The sequence below is a fragment of the Clarias gariepinus genome, chromosome 24 (assembly GCF_024256425.1).
Source record: "Clarias gariepinus isolate MV-2021 ecotype Netherlands chromosome 24, CGAR_prim_01v2, whole genome shotgun sequence".
NCBI classification, from domain to species: domain Eukaryota; kingdom Metazoa; phylum Chordata; class Actinopteri; order Siluriformes; family Clariidae; genus Clarias; species Clarias gariepinus.
In genome coordinates this window covers 7,474,066-7,496,293 of record NC_071123.1, presented here as the reverse complement: position 1 = coordinate 7,496,293, position 22,228 = coordinate 7,474,066, and the positions used below count along the sequence as shown (strand labels likewise).

Genomic DNA, 22,228 nt, shown 5'->3' with positions numbered 1-22,228 from the left:
ACTAGAACCTCCGGGGTCGAGGGTTTGTGCATGTTATCCCTGTGCTTGGTGGGTTTCCACTAGGTTTCCTCCCACTTGCAGATTAGGTGAATTGGCATTTACAAATTTCTCCTAGTGTGTAAATGAGTGTGTGGTGTGAATGAGTGTGTGGCAATTCATTGCCAAGGTGTACCCTGCCTTTTGCCCAAAGTTTCCTAGGTATAGGACAAGCAGAATAGAAGATGAATGAATAACGTGGAATTTTATAATAATAATAACAATAATAACACATATTTAGGGGGTTGTCATGTTGTTTTAATAAAAAAATAAATATTTTAAACATACATCCAACATTAAAAATTATTATACCTATATTATATTCCGATTCTTTAAGGTAAGAATTAAAATTAATTATAAAATTGATGATAAAAGAGCTAGTCCTGCATTTTCACGTGACCGGAACTAATTGTGACGTCATACGCAGGGCCAAGGGTCGCTAGAAAATTCGGTCGCCACATACGCTTGTGCGTCGCGTTTTCTACGAAAGCGGCAACTTTTTCACATCGGTAAGTGTGATTCTTGTGGGTGCTTTTATTATTTTATTCTTCTCTGCAGCGTTGTAGCTTTTGTATCTCGGGGGTTAAAGTTAAGCCGAATCCGCTGATATTGCTCACTTCCTGCGGGAACGCGCTCTGACTCGTCAAGCCGCTCTGCTGTAGATCCTGCAGCTGTGTGAAGGTAGCGCGCGCCAAACTTAGCCTCTTCGTAAGCTGTTTTATTAATATTGTATATACGTATTTCTTGATGTTTTGTAGTTTGTCGTTGAGAACATTTATATTTAGAAAGCTAACGCGGTTACTTTTACTCTCAGTGAAGTTGCTGCTTAGCAACTAATATCAGCTTGCTACGCTGTCACCACTAGCATAGCTTGTTAGCATCATTTGACTAACGTTAAGATGTTAAGCAAGCAGCCTAGCTAGCCCGCGAACAGACCGTGTGTTCTCTGAATGCATTCTACGTTTACGTAGTTATCATTCATCAACTTCCATATCTAATCTAAGCTACCTAGCTAGTCAGCTGATATTAGCTAGCAGGTTCTTTCTATGCTAACTGCTCACTGTCAAAGTCGTCGTACAGGTGCAGCCTAGCTAGCGTTAATTATAATTTCATTATGATTATTGTTTAAAAGCTAACATTTTCATTTTAACTTGTCATATTTGAGGGGAAAATAATTAACGTTATCTTTCGAATGAACGGAATTGTTCTCGTGGGATTAGCTTCTTGGGGGAAAATGAAAGCAGCGAACTGGCTAGGATAGTTAGCCGGCCACGTAGTTAGCAGGTTAAATAAACTAGCTAGTTATGCTACAGAGATGACCCTTAGAATTTGGTGTTATTTTTAACGCGGGTGTTTTGCGTCTCGAAGGTAATGAAAAGCTAACGTCGACGTCTTAGCCATGGTTGTAGTTATTGGTGTAAAGATAGCTGTTTAAGTGTGAAAACATCACAGTAAGGCGATCCAGGGCGGCTCCAGCTGTTAGCTTGCTAGCTTGCCCTGCTAGCTTGACCTGGATGAATAATCTGAAAAACAGACAATTGATTTATAAATCCAGGGATAATTATACATTTTTAAACTGTGAAATACATGCATGAAACGGCTTTCAAATGCATTCCATTAAAACTGTGTACACACAGTTTATTTGTTGAAGCTTCCTGAACATTCCATCAGCACACAAGCCTTTCAAGCGAATGAGGCCCAGATTAAATTGATTTAATTTACAATTCGTGTGAATTATGCATAACTAGAACTTGCAGGATAATGCGACTGTGGCCGCACACCTCCAGGATCAACGGTTTCTGCATGTTGTCCCTGTGCTTGGTGGGTTTCCTCTGGGTACCCTGGTTACCTCTTAATTGTCCCTAGTGTGTGGTGTGTGTGTGTATGTATGTATGTATGTATGCCCTACAATGGATTGCCACCTTCTCCAAGGTGTACCCTGCCTTGTGCCCAAAGTCTCCTAGGTATAGGACAAGCAGAGAAAAACTTTAGCACGTGAATGTTCAGCTTTATAAATTGATAGGTTGGACAGTAAATTGGCACGTTAAGATATTTTGTTCCATAATTCCCTAAACATTGTCACATCTGAGTCTTGTGTCACCTAAAATGAATTCCGAAAGTAATTGTCCACGCCGTTCTTGACTAAATGTGTTTAAAACTTTTAACGTGAATGAAGGTGTTGTGATCTTAAGGGTGTCGTAACAGATTTGTGTAGGGATGCTGGTTAGAGTCTCATGCGGTCGCTCCAGACCATGCTTTCATAACCTTCAGCATACACCATAATCATTGCAAAATCTAACTTGTAAATATGATTTGTGGTGTTATTTAATTAAAAAAAAAAAAAAAATTTATCCCCCCCCCCTTTTCTTTCTCGCTTTTCACCGCAAGTTAACCGAACACACACACTATCATATCAGCCACTTAGTGTCAGAATACGCTTTTGGGACGATTTAATCATTCCTAGCAAAATGATCGACATTGCTTGGCAGAAAGAATGATCCAATTTTTTTAAACTTTTTTTTTCTTCAATAGTGTCACAAAAAAATTCTATAAAGAAGCTAAAGAATGTAGGACAACTTTTATTGCAATAACATTTATTTTCTTGCCTTTTACTATTTGTATTATGTTTTTTTAACAGACACAAAGATGGTGCCATGTCTTGCTAAGCATGTTGTCTGTTTCTACTCTGTTTGGTCCACAGGCAGCGCTCGGTCGACTGTAGCTAGGAGAAGACATGGCGCGCCTGGTAGCCGTTTGCAGAGACGGAGAAGAGGACTACCGTTTCCTTGCGAGACAGATTCCTTTATACATTGATGACTCTCTCACGGTAAGATGTGCAGTTTCCGTAATAACAGAAATGGGTTGTTTTTGTTCTTGAGTAAAATCCCTACACGTTAATTCTAATGCACTTGCAATGCATAAGAGCGTAGGGTCAGGCAGGTGCACAGAATTGCTAGCTAGCAGTCGAACTTTAAGTGTCATACTAATGAACATATATGGGGAATCTGTATTCGCAACTGATGCACTCTGGGACGTTTTCTTATTAGGGCCCCGGGATCAGTTCCAAAAAACACTTGACTCCAAAGTCTTTTTCATTTTGATCTGTGAGAACACAATTGTTCCATGCTTGGCAACCGTGGAGATTTTATAGGAGATGGACTGCATTGAAGATGTTGTGTCCACTTCCCTGTTCAGGTACACTTAGCTTCCATATCTGATTCTATCCATGCCAGTGTACGCTGTATGGTTTGAGACAATCTTTTCCAGCGGTCTTGGACACAGATCAAATCAGATATGGAAGCCAATTGTACCTGAACAGGAAATTAGACGTAACATCATCAGTGTTGTCTGTCTCGTCCGAAATCTCATCTTCCATTTAACAGCCATAGCTGATAAAGTAGGAAGGCACATGAGAGCATTGCTAGACATTTTTTCTGAAATATCATTAATAGGCATAACGTGAACACTGACTTCATCATACTGCCCCCTGCCGAAGGTAAAAATACTTAATTGTACTTGAGTACGGGGAAAAATAATAATTTGACAACACAGCTGGTGAATGGGGAGGCAAAAGCTGTCATTCATGGACACGCTATAAATCAGTCATGCCTCGTGTGAAAGTGCCTTCAGTTGTAGATTAATTTATTGTTTTAAGCTAGAGAAAGATCCAGGATGCAGCTAGATGCAAGATTTTTTTTCCTGACCCACCAAAGGAGCCTTTTTAATTGGACTGTAACTCTGTGTGCCTTAGCGTGTCATTTTCTTTTGCATATGGATTGTATCCTGATTACACTTTAGTCACTTAAACTTTTATTCAAATCCTTTTCTAGTTAGTGAAACTGAAATCTGATTGCTGTATCACGAGTCACATGTAAAACAGGTCTATTCTCTTGACAAGCTTGCTGTGTTCCTTACTTCCAGTTGTTTAACCTAAATGCTGGTTGATCTCTCTAAAGGTGCTACGTTTAATAGTTCCGTATCACATTTTTTTTTAAATGTAAAAATTATATATATTTTTTTTTTTTTTTTTTTTTTTTTTTTTAAACCAGTTCTGTTTTGGAGAAAACTCTGCATTTGTCTGTTTTTCTAGTGTTTCAGCAATTTTTCGTAGTATGCACAGCTTAAAATGGCTAAACATCATGTTGGCCATTGTGCTGTATTGCACTGTCATGGTTATTACTAATCTTATCTCTTTATTTTCGTCTCTCCTATCCAGATGGTGATGGAGTTTCCTCACACCGTATTGCACTTTGACAGTCATCAGAACAACAGTTCACAAGTTAAACTGTTTATCGAGGTAAGTTGGCTGTTGTATAAACCTGGCAGTGCCATGTAGTAGTGATGGTGAATGTGTTTACTGTAGTAAGTTATGCTTTGATAGATCATGCTTTGAGCTTGAGCTAGATGCTAGGGCAGGGTAGCTCACTGGTTTAGGTGTTGATCTACTGATGACCAGGGGTGACCTGGGTGCCACTGTCATTTACTCTCAGTTCCTCAGATGTATAATGAGATAAAAATGTAATTTTCTCATCTACTTGTTATACCTTCTTTACCTACTAAACCACTCTAACTTCTCCAAATTTTTAAGTTTTTCATCATTTTTCTGCTATCCGAAGTGCCAAAACATCATATGGGGCGACCGTCCGGCCTTGACTTTAGTTAGGACAACTGGTTTAAAAACACTTTAAATCAACTTAAATATATCCCTTTTCCTAGTTGGCATAATTTTAAACATGTTTTACATCCATTGACAAAACTATAAAGCATTTGCTCATATATTTCTATCACGATATACAAACGAATGTTGTCCGAATTATGTTGATTCTATCCATTTCATCCGGGGCGACGATCAACAAACCACAATTTAGGGACCTTTATTTTAAAAAACATCTCAAGAATGGGATACTGCATCCGCCAGACACAAGTGAAGACCCCCTGGAAACAACTGTATAGTAAATCAGTCTCTCTCATATAGTAAGAAAAAGCTGTTTTTTAACGGCTGTAATGTCGTAGTCACTTTTGGTCATCATGTGGGGCGACCACCCCAAAACTGTGAATTATAATTTTTTTTCACAAATCTATATTTTGATGATAAATTTGATAGTGCTTTGTCACTAGAAGAAGCTAGTTTGGTTTCTGAGGCTAACCGTTAGCCTGTTATACTTGAGTAAACTTGAAAACATCATATGGGGCGCCCGAGTATCATGTGGGGCGACCACTGCTAAATGTGTTAAATGATAGATATATGTCCTATATTTGTAGTTTTCATATTCTATACATCAATTATATACATAGAGTTAATTGTTTAAGTATAATTATTTGTATATTTTATCTTTTTTTTTCTAAATTCAGCCATTTTCCATTCCTTTTATAGGGATAAACATTTATTTTAACTGGATAATGAAGGAGACTCTGATATTATAGAATAAACTTGTGAAATAATGGTTTTCATAAAATGAAAGGGCACTAAAGTTTATCTACTTACTGATATGAGTTCAACTAGTCTTAATGATACATAAAAATGTGAATTCTGAGATATATTACGGTCGCCCCATATGACTTTTTTAAGGCTATGTTTTATTAACTTAAGTGTAAAAACACTAAAATGACTTTTTTTTTTTTACTTTTCTTTATAAAGGCATGTGTACACTACATTCCAAAAGTTTAGAAAATGGCCAAACATATACATATTTTTGGCATTTTAAAATTGGCCTATTAAAAAGTCTTATCCGTCAATGACCCATATACATGTTTTTCCTAATGAACAAGTTCTCATCCATGTTGCAAAATGGATGGGGGTAGAGTCATGTGATGTTACACATGCAGTTAAACAATCTATAAAGAACTTATTCTGCAAGATAAAACCAGAAAAACTTTTACAATTATTAGCAAAAGTGCATCTAAAGAACCTTGTATGAATTCTTGTTCCAAGACGATGTTATAATCTGATATTTATTTGTTCAATTATTTTGAAAACCTTTTAAATTCCTTACATTATATCTATAACTTATTATATTGATTTGTATACATTGTTTAAAAGTTTATATCTGCCATGAAATAGCCTGTAAAGCTGATATAGCAATGAACCCTATTACCAACCAACCAACCAACACATGCGGTTGTATGGTTTTAAGCGGACAGGAATAAACACACAAGTATGATCAGAATTAATAATAATAAATGTGTAAGATTGTCGATCAGAAGTTCTGAATGTCCGTTTTTATTAATTGACCAGCCCTACTTTAAGCATAGCATTTTATGGCAGTATTAATCTCCAGGAACTGTATAGATGGTTGGTAGTATTATTAGTTTGTCTAGAAAAAAATAATAATACAAATTGTATATGGAAGCCAATGACTTTTTTTATTTTTTTTACTTGCAGCGTCACAGCATGCTGAAGCAGCAGGATCTGAACATGGCCCTAATGGTAATGTCACGTGAAGTGTTTAGTGCACTCTCTCAGCTGGTGCCATGCGTGGGCTGCAGACGGAGCGTCGAGCGCCTCTTTGCTCAGCTCACAGACTCTGGCTACTTCGCACTGGAGCCGCTGACCGTAAGCTCAGCTGGCGTGCTGTCTATCACCAGGGCTTGCCTGGCAGACCCCCGCAAACTCTACACACTCTTCTACATTCATGGGTAAGAAATAATTCAGTACACACTCATGCTGCTGTTTTGTTTGGCAATGTTGTTTAAACATCTGTTGTAGAAAATTAATCGCCACCTTCTGACCAAGCAGAATTGAAAATTCATAGCATGATGATGACTTATTGTTTTGTGTCTTATTCTGTCTTTTTTTTGTGTGTGTAATAGAACACTGAATGTGCGGAGTGTTTGGTTCGTTGGTACTTGTACCAATCCTGTTTCTATCCTTTTACTTTCGCAGGTCAAAGCTGAATGATGTGATTGATTCCATTCCCAAAAGCAAGAAGAATAAGCGCTGTCAGTTGCATTCTTTAGACACACACAAGCCCAAACCCTTGGGGTAAGGTTATTCTTGCCAAGATTTCTAATTGTAATGTACCTTATTGTTTTTGGTTTGAATGTGCATTCTTTATGCTTTGTCCTTTGAAATGCTTATGATGCTGTAGCAAGAGAGAGTTAGTGCTAGTGCTAGAAAAGCACACTGCTGCAGGAAAATGGAAAAAGAATAGTTGTGTAGGATTATTCTCCCCTTTTGCCTCTTTCAGACTCCAGCAGCAATCCTGTAACTAAGCAATTATAAGAACATGCTGTACGGAAAGAGCACCATGTTGTCTTTGTCAGGTTTATGCCCCTGAATTATCTTGTATAAACAAATTCTTACTCCCAATATCAGGTGCTAAAGTATGTCGCCTTAATTTAGCAAAGTATTTGACTTTGGGGCTGTAAAGCAGATTCTCAAAGTATCTTCCTCTTAAAAGCAGGAACTGCCTGGTAATTGGCTGTGTGGTAGTCGTAGAGACAGTTTACATGTTTGGTGACTGTGGAGATTGTGTTGCAGAGGAAGCTGGATGGACGTATGGGAGCTGATGTCTCAGGAGTGCCGGGACGAGGTGGTTCTGATCGACAGTGCTTGTCTGCTGGAGACACTGGAGACATACTTGCGTAAACACAGGTAAACTTGGAACGTCTCTGTCAAGTTTATTGCCGTCTCTCGAGCCTGTTATTCACATAACCGTTCATATGTTAATGATGCAGCAATCAAGCGTTTTGAATGTATTAAGGTATTTTAGTGTGCCTTATCAGAATTGTTTTTCGTGGGATCTGTGTCAAAAACTAACTTGTCTATGGACTCACTCACTTACTTCATTCACTCTGCACAGTGATTCTGCACAAAGATTCAAAGAACTTTATTAAACCCAGAGGGAAATTGCTTTGTCTTGGTTACAGTTGCTTACCGTTGGTTTAAAAGGTTAGTAAGCTGGATGGGGGAGGGTAAAATAAATAAGAAATTAAAAACATTAATTAAATGGTGCAGCCCATGAGTCATAACTAAATTCACATATAATGCACTTGGAATAGAGAAAGGAAAAGGCATAGTACAGATAATACAGTTAACAATATTGCACTTGAAGAGGGGTAAAGCGCAATAGCATTGGTAAATAACTGGGAAAGAGTATTGTATTAATGTAATATTTGACGATTACGGACAGTTACTTTCACATAGTATAAAACGTTACAGAAGAGGGTTGTATAATTTTGTCCATTGGTAGAAAAGATCTGTGACGCTCTGTGACTTGCTCCTCTGGTCGGAGAGCACACTGTATAGTTGGTGAGAAGAATTGTTCAAGATTGATTGTTGATGTTGTCGCAAAGAGGCGATTCTGTCAAAAAAACAGTCAAGCTCCATGCCTAGCACAGATCCCTTTTAAATAACTTTGCCCAGTCTAATTCTGTCAGACACGTTCATATTGCAGCTGCAACAAACCACAGCACAAAAGAAACCCTAGCCACAACAGACTCCTAGAACATTAGGAGAATGGCGTTGCAGACATTAAAGGACTTGAGTCCTTTCTTGTCGAGTGCCGTTGTGTTAAGTGACCAGTCCAGTTTGTTGTCAAGTCAACTCCAAACTGGACTGGTCAATTAACACAGTGCACACTTGTGTATAGGATGCGTTTTCAGAAAAGACTATGCAATACAAACAAATGTCACTGAATTGAATTTATCTGAATGTTCACTCTATCGAAACTTGCACCTTAAATTGTTGGCTTGCTTTCTCTCAGGTTCTGCACAGACTGTAAAAACAAGGTGCTAAGGGCCTACAACATCCTTGTGGGTGAGTTGGACTGCAGTAAGGAGAAGGGCTACTCCGCTGCACTGTATGAGGGGCTGCGCTGCTGCCCACACGAGCGCCACATCCATGTCTGCTGCGAGACAGATTTCATCGCTCACCTGCTAGGCCGGGCTGAGCCCGAGTTTGCAGGGGGGTATGAGTGAGTCACTTAAGTATAATTTAATTTGGTAATTTGCTTTAGGTGTTTATTTTATTGGTCTAGTCTGTGTAGACAATGTAGTTTTGGGTGTTCGCACTAAAATAATTTTTTTTAATACAACTTTATGGCAGTTTTTATCATTACTTTTAGAGCTTAACGGAGCAAAATCTACCCAGTAGACAAGGAGATTGCAAAAAGGTGTATGTGGTTGTAATGTAAAGATTTTTGTTTAAATTATTATTATTATATAACATTTTATTCTGTCACCAAATTTTGTGTACTTGATTTGCTTCATTGACATTTATATGGTTTACAAACCAGGTTCATTATGTTAACTTGTTTATATTTAGAAAATGATCTTGGAATTACGTCCTCTCCGTTGTAACCGTGCAGGCCTTTTTACAAGCTGCTGCCTTTGTGGCACTTTCTGGATTTAAGGTTGATTCTTTCAGACTCAAAGACAGATTAATAAAAACTGCTTCCCTGGTTTAATACCTGCAGCTGTGGGCTAAGTTGTACTACTTTCAGTTTCGGGTGTGCTTTGACGAATTTTCAACAATTCAAGCCAGACAGTTTTGATTATGAATTTAATTAATATTTATCACTTTCAGCATTAATTTGTTTATGCTAGTACTAGTTAAAAAATTGCTCGTCATTTGCTATATAGTCTGAAGTTATAATACAGAATCATCTCGCACGTTGTCTGTATAGGAGTTTCCCTACAGTGTAAGTAATAAGTTGACTGATGTTTGCGACATGTTACCAGATCCTACACAGCCCCATCCATTATGTTTATGTGCAGACGCAGAGAGAGGCATGCTAAGACCATCGACATAGCACAGGAGGAGGTCTTGACGTGTTTGGGGATCCACCTGTATGAGCGGTTACACCGGATCTGGCAAAAGCTGCGGGCTGAAGAACAGACATGGCAGATACTCTTCTACCTCTGTATCGACGCGCTACGCAAAAGTTTTGAGGTATGAAGAACCGAGTCATCCTCCTTTATTGGTGCTGAGATGTTTTGTTTCTTTGTTTTTTATACACTGTCTGGTGTGTATACTTAACCCTTGACATGACATGGTTCCATGGTGTTAGTAAAAAAAAAAAAAAATAAAACAAATGGTGTATGAGATGCTCTAGAAAGATGTTTAATGCAGTTGAAACATTGTTACTGGCAGCATTCAATGTATCGCCCAAATTCTGTGTGAATGCCAGGTGTCCCATAATGGTACTTTCTATTGATAACTACTTGGATGTGTGTGTGACTTACAGAGAACATCTGTATGAAAAGGAAAGTACAATAAGTGCGGTACAGTAGGTGCATCCAAGAAGCTAAAAATTGTGACAAATTATATTGCTCTTTCACAGATGGCAGTAGAAAAGGTGCAGGGAATCAGCCGACTGGAACAGCTCTGCGAGGAGCTGTCAGAAGAGGAGAGAGCTAAAGAGCTCAAGCAAGAAAAGAAACGGCAAAAACGCAAGAACCGACGCAAAAACAAGTGTGGTTTTGAGATGTCTGAGCAAGAGACTGAGGTTTACAAAGAAAAGAGCTTGGAAGAGGTAATCATTCTCTTTTTAGAATTTCTTCTATTTCTGTGTCGTCTTTCATTTTCACTTTCGCTCTTGCTGCCAGCATGTACAGGCGTCTAAAGTTCTAAATGAACTTTAAGTTTAATTTGGCATTGTGTTGGGAACTTGTGAAACTATTGCACATCCTCACCCAATCTTTGTACTTCCTGATTTTAGGGTTTGGAGGATTCAGTGAACAATGGCTGTAAGTCATGCGGCAACAGGGAGGAGCCTAGGGTAGGCGTGGAGTCTATCGTTCCTATCGAGAGCTCCTCCTGCAGCTGTCCTGCAACCACGCTTTTGGGCTCCCCCAAAAGCAAAAATGGTATAACGTTTAAGTACTTTTCTTAGGGCCTCAATGGTAGTCGTGTTAATTGTATTTTGTGTGTGAGTAGTAAGTTGGGACTATTGCTCCTGTGGAAATCTGAGCGCTTGTAGGTACTAACTGAATATTTTCTAGAGATTGGGAGTTGGTGAATTGTAAGTGACCTGAATATATTTTGCCTTACACAGGATGGCAAATCCACTATTTTACTTCCTGTGTGGTGCATTTAAGTATATAAGGATAAGACAACATCGTGTAAGTGTTAGGAATTGTGCTTTTTAAAATTATTGATTCTAAAGCCTTTAACTCCATGTTTGTTTAGAGCAAAATTACTTAACTTCCTGCCCATGTGCACCTTGCTCATAATGTACTTGTGGCAATTGTATGACCCCTAAAACCGCCAACATATTCCTCAAAAATATGATTCGCATAAAATAAGCATGTTTCTGTGTAGGCTTCAGAATATTGTCGAATCGGATGTAGCCGTTTATCACCACCACCTTAACAGGAACAATCTGAATGAGGGGTGGTGTAAATCTATAATATTCTTTTCATGGAACAGTCGATCTGAGTGTTTTGTTTGCCCCACATGGAGATAACATTTGGCGAGATTTACATGGACGGAAATTTTGCTTTCATTCCCAATCAGTAAACTCTCTGAGAACTACTCTCCCACCAGCTTTTGCTTTGGACTTTTATCCGCTTAGGCTTCGGCAGAGGAAGGAGTCGCATAGGGCTGCACGACTCTTGACAAAATATGAATCACGATTTTAATTTTATTTTTTAAAGGGAATTGAAATCACGGTTCTCTCATGGTTTTTTTTTTTTTCTTTTCTTTCTTTTTTTCCTTCCCAAACTACAGAACTTCATCACATGTATTAGTTTATATTATTATTTTAACAAGGTAAATGTTAGTGTTGGGTAGTTTGTTAAAAGCATAGTTTACAGTTTAGAATTTATTTGTTGTCAAAAGATTTATTGCTCAATCTTAACACATGTCCAGTATACTCCTCCATAGAGTCTCTGTGTAACAGCTGGAATCAACATGACAGGTTTAATTATCTAACGCTTTAAGTTACAGCACAATTAGAACTGTATGTGCCTGTCTCTGATCAGACAGTAGTATGTATTTTAGTTTTTAGCATGTGTGTAACACATTTATCATATGCTAATAAAAATAACACGGATGCATAATCAACGTACACTACTGTTCAAAAGTTTTAGAACACTTGCTAATAATGATTTATTTTCTACATTCTACAACAATACTGGGGATTTCAAAACTATAAATTAACACATATGGTATTAGGTAATTACGTAACAAGAAGAAAAACAACAGTCAGCCTTTCTGTAATAGTTCTTGCAAGAACAGTATTGTCAAGTGCATTTGCAAAATCCGTCAAGCACCATAATGAAACTGGCTCTCATGAAGACCATCCCAGGAGGGCGAGACCAAAACCTACCTCTGCTGCAGACAAGAAGTTCGTTTAGTTATCAGCCTGAAAAAATGACCAATTAACAGCACCTCAGATTAGAGGCATTATGAAGTCTTTACAGAACATAAGTAGCAGAAACATTTCAATATCAACTGTTCAACGGAGATTAATGCATTTTTTTGGACGCCTTCAGCATTCCTATACGATGTATAAAGATATAAAAATCAGGAATCATCATGTAGTTAGAAGGTGTTCTAAATCTTTTGAACCGGTAGTGTATGCCATGATAAATGCAACAATTAAAAACTTTTTGACGCAGATGCATTGAGTGGATACATAAAGCATCAAAGGGAATCAATCAGAAACAGGTTGTCGGAACGTAAGGGAAAAAAAATTCCATACAGTATGAGCACAATGCAAGTGTGAGGTTGATGGAGTTTGAGCTTTTAGGTAAACGAAATAATAGTTTTATGCATGAAAATAACAGCACACTACCCCAACTCCTAATTACTGGTTAGTTTGTTTAGCTCCACCTCCTTGTTACACGTCATGGGAGTGACCGCAGAACGCCGTAAATAAGGAAGAGAGAAGAAAAATGATTGTGTATAACTAAATAATTTGCTAATCTCTGGCCTGATCTGGTTATTTAATAGTGTTTTGTGTTGCACTGTTCGAGGGCAACCAGTGACTTTGACTGATACAACAATTTGGGATTGTTGTCAAGTAAATTAAGTGAATCTGTGAATGCTGCGTGATCTGCATGTGTATCTGTATGAATCGAGATTGTGTTTTAAAAATATATATATATATTTTTTAAATAAACCCTGATTAATTGTCTTTCTCTAGAGTCACATATATGTATGAATGAATTTCATGCACAGTAAAACATCTTAACTTTTCAAAGATTGAGTTCTTGTAACCAGTCATTGCACAGAAGTTGGGATTTATAGGGGGGGGAATGGGAAACCTAATTTAACCTCGGGAAGGTTCGTCTGTTACATTACCGCAGATTAAATATTCAATGTTGGGTTGAAATCACTTTGTCAGAAGACATTTATTCTGATTAAATGCTATAAGCATGTACTGTAAAAGCGCATCTTACTGTGGTTTAGCATCCATTTAAAATTAAGTTGGAATCTCTTGTCAAAATGACATCCACTGACAGCTGAGTCTGCACATTTTTAAGTTCATTGTATGCATTATGACAAGGGGTAATCAGGTCTGATATTTAGCATGATGGCTTGGGCACACCCAGTTCATTTAGGAATTATAGAAAATACTGGCTCATCCCTGCTTTCTTATAGGGGTTAGTCAAATGTAGGCCTGTTTATGTTTAGAAATGAGGAAAATGAAGTGTACTGTTTTGGAAATAATGGGGAGTTGATGACTCATAATGTACCGACCTGTGTGTATGTAGGTCTGCTGTCTCATAGTCACGGCAGCGACTGTGGCTATTCTTCCAGTATGGAAGGCAGTGAGACGAGTTCCAGGGAAGGTTCAGATGTGGCGTGCACAGAGGGAATGTGTAACCATGATGAAACAGGTACAACCTTCTTTGAATTGTTGCTAGATAGCTGAATAAACAATTCACAGAATTATGACCCAGACTGTGTTTTTGATATGTACATGGTTATGGGCAGTCACGTTGTGTGTGGGCTATTTTCCATATCCTCATAAAAAAAACCTCTAAGCCATACTTTCTATACGAAACTGCCAAATGTGAACACCAAGGCATATTATAATGTACAATCAAGCCCTTGGTCAAAGTGCTGCAGCATTGTGCTGAATTTTATAAAGCCAGGCGTTATGTATCTGAAATTTATTTTCAGGCTATTATTAAACAATGTTTGCCGACTTTAAATTAATTATGAGCAATGTTAAGTTTCTGTTTTGTCTCTGCAGCTGAATACGCCTGCATTCATCACTGCTTAGAGGACAAAGAGGAGGATGGTGTGGACAGCTGTGTGGAGTGTTGGGCAAACTGTGAAGAGCAGGCCAAAGGCAAGAACAAGAAGAAAAAAAAGAAGAGTAGGGGTTTGCTAACTGAGAACGAGCATGTGAGTTACATTGGGCAAAACAAAAGCTTTCTTCACATTACACTTTTCAATCTTTTTGCACGTTACTATGAACGGTCTTGGGTGTGTAAACCTAATAATAACATTGACAGCTGTGACAGGAATTTTTAGTAAACATAAATTATACAGTATAGTATTTCAAGTCAAACTGGGACTTTTGATTTTGTAGAATAACAACACGGTTATGAGAGTAAAAACTTGCTTTATTTTTCTATATAATTCCCTGTTGCACTTATTCCAGTGTTTCACTAGTACTTGATTGCCATCAAGGTAGAAAGCTTTCTCGGTACGCCAAAGCCATGATCAGCCAAATTCAGATCAGTTATCAAGGATCTGGTGCTGACTTTTTGCAGAAGCAACTGCTGTGGGTTTTGAGCTACCTCTACAGGATAGTTATTCACAGACGGCCTTCTTTAATACCTTTGAACCATACAGATGTTTGATTGTACTTGGCTTAAAGTTTTCTGTAAATGCCACTCGGTTTTACGCCTGCATTTAGGAGAAATTTCAGTCCTGGTTTGATTTGAACGCCCTTCAGATTGTGTGGAATAATTTCACTATTGCCAGGTGCACAGACAGTCTTACATATAATTAAAAAAAATAATTCTCCATCATCTTAAGCTATTCTTTACTTTCCTTTGCAGCACGGTTCCCAGGCACACACGTGTCTGTCAGACAGTAGCCGGAGAGAGGATTTGAGTGGCTTGCCTATTTTAGAAAACGCCAACGAATCCTCCGCCACGTCCACACACAACTTTCAGAGCAAACAGACGACTTGCGCAAAGCTGTGCTGCGGTTCGTTCTTCAGTGCTGGCCTGCAGCTGCCTTGGGCCAAGCAGCAGCTAACAAGTCTGACTCCAGATCCCTGCACACAGGGGCAATGTACCACCAAAAGTCTCATGGAGTTACTGGTGAGTGGGCTGGGTTTTGAAAATGCACATATTTCAACACATTTGTTCAATGGCACAGGCCATTTGTTAATGAACACATCTGCTTCATGTCTCATATGTAACTGATTTTACAAATGATGACACAGTAAGTCCCTGACTTATGAACATTTGAGTTACGAATTTATGCAGAGGCGAACTGACCGCGGATCTACGGACATTCATAGAGGTGTACAAATCACAGAAGGTAGCGCACGCGTATTGTACAAAAACATACACTGCAATGCACCAGATACCAATGTTTATAATTGTATACACTATTTTCAGTGTGTATAAAATGTTCAACGTATGTTGCATCTGGGGTGCAGGAGTAATGAGTCGGCCTGAATCAGTCCGAGGGCACGATGATAGAAAATGGCTGTCCGGTAAAGCTGTCCTGATGTTGAATATTTATAATTTTGGAAAATTCACATACAGTGGTAAACAGCTGAGGGAAAAGGGGATCCGTTTGAGCATGTAAACACCAAGAAGCGTTGTCCCTCCCTTCAAGATTGTATTTAAAGAGGTCAGCTGACTCTTTAGGCATGTTTTAAAAAAATAATAAAAAAATAGACTTGCATGCGGCTACGGGATTTTGGCCAAATGATGGCAGTTTGGGAAAAGGGGGACAGATGCACGCACCGCTCGGATTTAGCCAAGTGGGTTGATATGCTATACATTGTATATTCGTGTCTAAAGTGTGTGACGCTTTGCTGACAAAGCGTCACATGGCACGGTGACTTAGTGGTTTGGAGACCAGTTTAAATTTTTCGTCTCATGGAATTTGCATGTTCTCCCATGCTTGGTGAATTTTCTCAGGATACTCCGGCTTCCTCTCACAGTTCAAAGACATGCTGATTACTATAATTGGTGTTCTTAAATTTGTGTGCGCACCCTTGTACAGAATGTACCCTGCCTCGTGCCCCAAGTCTTCTGGGATAGGCTTCACATTAATTTGTGCTTGTTTCCACTTAAGAGGAACAAAGTACACTATTTGTATTGTTGTGCCTATTTATTTATTCTTTCATTCATTACAAAATAGAATTTTCTTCATGCTTAAACTTAATGCTTCTCTCAACTTGTAGCAAAAAACTGACTTGAGTTTGTAATACATTAGTGTTACTGCTTTTAGCGCTGTGCCTAAACAGCTGAATTCCTATTTATCAACTAAAATAGACATCATAAAAAAGGTATAAATGTTCAAGTTGTTCAGTGTATAGTATTATCAAACCTTTTAGCACTGCTCTAGTACCGGTATACTGTGCAACTAGTCACAGCCATTTAAAGCCACATGTGCAATTATTTGCTGTATTTTCCAGCAGCCATAAACCACCATTCCCTCACCAGCTTTAAAATTAACATTGAGCGCTTTACCTTGAACTCTGTTGACTTCCTTCGATAAATTCTAAATGAACTTGTTCTCAAAAAAGGCTTCTGCATATCAACATACTTGCATCCAGGGCTGTGATGTTCACTACTGTGATGTTAAAACTAAAAGATTTGCTCTAAGATTTTATTCAATCACCTTCAGCTTTGATTACCACTCACAATTTGGTGACCAATTCATGTGTGAAAAATGATTCCTTCCAGGAGTGCGCACTCAGAATTTGAGTCCTGGAATATGCCTGTGGCATCAGGGTAAAAAAAAAAAAAAAAAAAAAAAAAAAAACTCCATTGATGTGATACCCTGGTCATACTGTACTTTCAGATCGTCAGCTGACTTCATTTTATTGCCCACTGAAACCCCAGATCATAACACTGCCTCCAGAGGCATGTACACTGGGCACTATGCAAGATTGGTGCATCGCTTCATACTTTTCTCTTCTCACCCTAACACGCTCATCACTCTGGAATTGGGACAATCTGAACTCATCAGACCACATGACCTTTTTCCATTGCTCCAAAGTCTTATCTTAAGCTCTCTAACAAATTAAAGCCTTGTTTTATTTCAGTGATTAGTCTCACTAACATTTGGTTTTCTCAATGCCACACAAATTTCAATATTGTGAGTTGTGTGTGAAAAATGCTCTTACTTTGACTACAATAGTCAATGTTCTTTTTTTTTTTTTTTCTGTGCTTGATGCAGCCCAATAATTTGACCATTATGAAATGGTAACTTTTTTTTTTTGGCCAGGCTGTATACTTCTGTCTTTTCATGCCTTTTGTTCCCAGACCGATCGCATCATTGGTCATTTGTCAGTTTTAGGCCAACGTTAGCTTGTGTATTTGCTTCTGTAAATGGGTATCATATCTTTTGTAGCTGTTTGATTAAGGATACAGTCTGGTTTTGGTAGCTCTGTAGACACCAAAGTGTAAAATAGTGCCTTTGATGGTACAGATGTCTTTTGCAAGAGTAGCCTATTGTCTGCTGCTGTTGGTATTTATGACCGTGCAGCTTGATTCTCTGATAAGGTGTTTAAAGTTTTATATTAATATGCTTGTTCAGTTTTGTGAGACATGGACGTTATAGTGAAAGCGGGTACTGCTACTTTGATTATAATAATTATGAATTTTTTTACATTACACAAAAAAAACTTATCCCCTCCCCCCCAAATGTGTGTTAAACAGGATGAGACTGAAATATCATCAGATGAAGAGAACTGCCTGACACAGGATGAGATCCAGTCGTTTGTAGAGGAGAACAAGTCTTTCTACAGCAAGCGAGACCAGTACAGGCAGCACCTGAAGGAGCGCTTCACCAATTACTGCCACTCCAGTGTGTGTAGAGGCGAGTGGCAGTCTACGACCAGTGTCAAATAAAAAACACGATTTTTACAGATTGGGGGGTGAAAGAAGAGGAAGAAAGCGAAGTTTGGGGTCAAAATCTGAATTCTTGAGCCGGGTCTTGTTTGTTAAATTTTATTTGTTGGGAATAGTTAAATGGTCACATCTCACATTTCTCTCTTCAGTGTCTAGGTCTATTTTCTATCACTTTTTAAATTCCTCCTTGGTCCTTCCTTTTTTTCTCCCTCCTTCCTCACTGACACTCAGGTGTAGTTTATTTACTGTTTATGAATTTGCTGATTCTAGGAGTGGGTTCTTAAGATCACAGTCGAAGTGATACCAGTAGTCTTCTAGTCTTATCGTTGATTTAACATCTCTTTATTTTCCCAGTTCATCTCACTGACTGAGACACTTCATTTTAGTGTTGTACCAATAAATGTGTACAGAAATGAAATTATCTGAATATAAAGATTTTACAGAGAGAGGAACATCCATTTATGAGGAGGTTTGGGTGTAATGTTAAGCGCAATGTGCAAAATTGACATAATAAAGAATATTTATTAATATGCATTAAGAAAAATGTGTGGTGTTTTCTACTTGCAAATGGTTTCATGAATGGAGAAGAGCTTTTGCAAACTTCTACAAGGATGAGTTTACAAATTTGTTTTAAAAGAACAATTTTCCTTGTGGCAAAGTGTACTCAATCCGCTAAGATGTAATGAGTGAAGTTTTTCTGAAGTGTCTTTGGTAGCTAATGAGGATTTGACATCTATATTACCCAATCTGTGGGTGAAAAACAAATAAAGCAGCAGGGAATGCTGTTAAAGAAAAATAGTCAATGTTTGGGTGGTGTAACATATAGTACTTTTATATATTAATAATTTTAAACAGATTTGTGATATCGTTCAAGAACCGGAAGTTTAAAGCCAAAGTAAATAATAAATGTAAGTTTGTCTGGATAAGGACTTTTGCCAAATACTGGCATCTGCTTGATCAGTCAGAATCAAGAATGTAGCCCATAATAACCCACAGTGACGCAGGTGTTACAAAATCCTTAAATGTTCTGGAAAGTTTCTTATTCAGCTTTATCCTTGGCTTCAACTCATGTTAAAAGCCTTAAGTGACCGCTAATGAACAACCTGGTCTAGTCATATGACAATCTAAATTTGTGTACCTATGAAATCATTTAAAATGGTGGTGTGCCTGAGTAGCACATGTCTCAGAGCTAGCTCATTAAAAAATTATAATTAAAAAAAAAAACTTGTTACTGTTAATCCTACTTAATTCATTTTATGTTTCACATAATGTTTTAATAACATCTTGTATCCTTATATAACCTGTTTTCACCATGTTGCTTGAACAAATTGATATATATTTTTACATTGGTTTTCTAAATTGTCAGGAAAAATGCCATGTGATTTCTTTTAAAATGTGTTCCATGTGGTCCATTTGGTCGGTGTTACATCCCCAATAATTTCCCTTAAAGGAGAAATTAGTGGGATCTCTCACGGCTTAATAGACAATACACAACAGGGCTATTAACACAATATCTCCCAAATCCAGGGTATTTGCTAATGGCAAACTGTATTTACATATTTTATAATCAGCTCGATATTACTGTAGAATTGAGTTTAAAAATGGATACATTACAAGTACTAAAAAACCTAAAACTTTTCTATCATGACATTGCCTCTTTTCACAAACCGAGCTCCATGAAGACATGTTGTGCCGAAGATGCACTGGAATAACTGGATATCCCAAAGATCACCTTCAGGACAAAATGGAATGAGTGTCAGTTGTATCCCAGAACTCTTAAAACCAAAAACTGTGATCTCTCTAACGTTCTTGTATTTGAATGAATGGAAATCCCCACACCATACTCCTGAATTTAGAGGAAAGTATTCCTAAAGGAGTGAAAGTTATTATAACAGCAATAAATGGGGAGGTAAATCAGTAATGGGATGGTAGTCAACAATTATATATGGTTGTAATGGTCTGGTGTCCACAGACTTGTGCATAAATTATCATTATTATTTTTTTAATGCTGTGGTTTAATGCTTAGCACTGTCGCTTGCACCTCCAGGATGCGGGTTTAATTCCTGCGTGAGATTTATATGCATGGAGTTTGCATGTTCTCCCTGTGCTTGGTGGGTTTCCTCCAAGTACTCCAGTTTCCTCCCACAGTTCAAAGACATGCAGATTAGACTAACTGGCGTTCCAGAATTGCTTGTAGTGTGTAAATGTACCCCGCCTCGTGCCCTAAGTCTTCTGGGATAGGCTACAAGTTCTCGTGACCCTGTTTACAGGATAAAATTACACTACAAACCACAGTTAATTGCATCAACCGCTAGATGGCGCTGTTTATCCACTCACATTTACTTTATCGATTTCTTAATTTATTTATTTTTTATAAATGTATATTCTACAGGCTTCTATTCCACATCTAAATTATTTTTTATTATTTAAAGATTATTTATATAACACAATAGCAGCTCCAGATTGTTTAAGATACTGCAGCATAATCAACTTCTCCAAGCTGTCGTTTAGTGGAAAAAAAAAGTGCGGGCGGTGACACCAACCCAAGTCTTGGCTTTTTTTTTTTTTTTTTGCGTTGGCATATAATATTTAATCCTGAGCTCTGGGTCTGGGGCGTGCTTATCAGTGAGTCTGACTGAGAGATACGGAAAAGGGGAGAAAGAGAGAGAGAGAGATAGAAGGATCACTCAGGTGTACTCTGATACTCTCCCGTTTGCAGAGTAAACTCTGATCTGGAGATCCTGCACTCGGCTCTCCGATGGAGCGGTGGAAAGGCAGAGTGGCGCTCGTGACCGGAGCCTCGATCGGGATCGGAGCAGCCATCGCGCGCACTTTTGTCCAGCAGGGCATGAAGGTGGTCGGGTGCGCGCGCAGCGTCGATAAAATAGAGGTGAGAGGGGTTGCTCGCGTTTTCAGTACCGGGACCAGATTATGAGGCCCGGTGATGGTAGCTGATACCGGGTGAGCAAGCCGGTCATTTCAAAGCAGGCATTCCCAGATTTAACCGCCTCGGATTCCCGGGGTTTTGTTTCTCTGTTTTTTTTGCTTTTTTTAACTTACTTTTCATTCATATGGTGTCATAAATGTGACTGCAATTCTCTGATTCACGATTTATTATTATTTATCAACTAGCCACGCCCACTCCGCATTTATATTAAAAAATACCATTAAAACGCGATATCCACTTCCTGTATACTATATAAACATGCTCGGAATAAGCTATGTAAAATATAGTGTAGCATGGTAAACAACATAATTATAGCTTAGTGCTCGATTTTGACTGTTTTGGTTTCTTTTAGTAACCGCGCTTCCGGCTACAGGGATTTTTGTATACGCGCGTGCTGCCATACGCTGCGTTTCTATAGTAACAATTAACACAGGGATTTGAATGGCGGATGTTCCACATAAACATGTGTGTTTGAAAAAAAAACGCGTGTAGGTTTTGGTGAAGTGAGTCAAAGGTTACATTTGTTCACAGGGTTTTCTGTGACAGGACAGAGGAGTGTTTGTCTTGTTAACTTGGAGAGGGAGAAAGGGGCTAGTAAGGGAAAGACTGTTTATAGCTGTTATAGCATTCTGTAGGTGATAACAGGATCTTTAAGAGTGGAAATTTTAGGTTTAGACTTTTATTTATTTTTTATATGTATATATTTTAAAAATATATTTTGATTAAGGCGGCATGGTGGCGTAGTGGTTAGCTCTGTGGCCTCACACCTCCAGGGTCTGGGTCCGATACTGTGTGTGTGTGTGTGTGTGTGCGCGCACCAGCGCTAGTAGCTATGATCTCAGCCTGATTACCCATTTTTGCTATTATTACAACACGTGGCATGCTCACAGAATGATATAAAAGTTGATGATGCTGCTTACCGTTACATTCAGTGTAGAACACGTCTGTGCCTATGATGGAACTACCTGTGCAAACACAATCAACACAATCTGCAGATTTCTGTTTTATATATAGATTACTCATAGAATACATTGCTTGCGAAAGTAATCGACTATTTTATTGCTGTCGTTGTTGGCATTTATAATATTAACAATAGTTCAGAATGATCAATGACTGTTTTGATCTTTCGGCTGCTCCCGTTGAGGGGTTGCCACAGCAGACCACAATCCGAACAACAACTTGGCACATGTTTTACGTCAGATGCCCTTCCTGACGAAACCCTTTCCTTTTTTATACGTG

The 22,228-nt window shown here is 38.4% G+C and overlaps 2 protein-coding genes across 5 annotated transcripts in view; both read left to right on the top strand.

Annotated features, from left to right (window-relative positions):
- The first annotated feature begins 463 nt into the window (after positions 1 to 463).
- ggnbp2 (gametogenetin binding protein 2) lies at positions 464 to 18,586 on the top strand. Of its 4 annotated transcripts, none has more exons than XM_053485560.1 (14): positions 464 to 545; positions 2,738 to 2,863; positions 4,253 to 4,333; positions 6,419 to 6,672; positions 6,920 to 7,018; positions 7,517 to 7,630; positions 8,742 to 8,951; positions 9,754 to 9,928; positions 10,320 to 10,511; positions 10,698 to 10,845; positions 13,699 to 13,824; positions 14,184 to 14,338; positions 15,001 to 15,267; positions 17,851 to 18,586. In XM_053485560.1, exons 2-14 carry the CDS (start codon positions 2,771 to 2,773, stop codon positions 18,040 to 18,042), a joined length of 2,106 nt encoding a protein of 701 aa, XP_053341535.1. In that variant the 5' UTR covers positions 464 to 545; positions 2,738 to 2,770; the 3' UTR covers positions 18,043 to 18,586. The 4 variants fall into 4 exon arrangements, with proteins under 4 accessions (XP_053341535.1, XP_053341536.1, XP_053341537.1 ...); XM_053485561.1 differs by lacking the exon at positions 464 to 545 and adding an exon at positions 630 to 744; XM_053485562.1 differs by lacking the exon at positions 464 to 545 and adding an exon at positions 673 to 717.
- A 2,070-nt stretch (positions 18,587 to 20,656) lies between these two features.
- dhrs11a (dehydrogenase/reductase 11a) overlaps positions 20,657 to 22,228 on the top strand; it is a 51,378-nt gene continuing 49,806 nt past the window's right edge. The window contains exon 1 of the mRNA XM_053485526.1: positions 20,657 to 20,932. Within this exon, the coding sequence (XP_053341501.1) occupies positions 20,801 to 20,932 (132 nt within the window). The 5' untranslated portion in view covers positions 20,657 to 20,800. The remainder of the gene's footprint in view (positions 20,933 to 22,228) is intronic.

What these genes read in the sequence shown, in the direction of transcription:
- ggnbp2 (XM_053485560.1), top strand. Translation starts at nt 2,771, where the DNA reads ATGGCGCGCCTGGTAGCCGTTTGCAGAGACGGAGAAGAGGACTACCGT. An exon ending in ACATTGATGACTCTCTCACG is followed by an intron (nt 2,864 to 4,252) that starts GTAAGATGTGCA and finishes TCTCCTATCCAG; the next exon opens with ATGGTGATGGAGTTTCCTCA. An exon ending in CACAAGCCCAAACCCTTGGG is followed by an intron (nt 7,019 to 7,516) that starts GTAAGGTTATTC and finishes ATTGTGTTGCAG; the next exon opens with AGGAAGCTGGATGGACGTAT.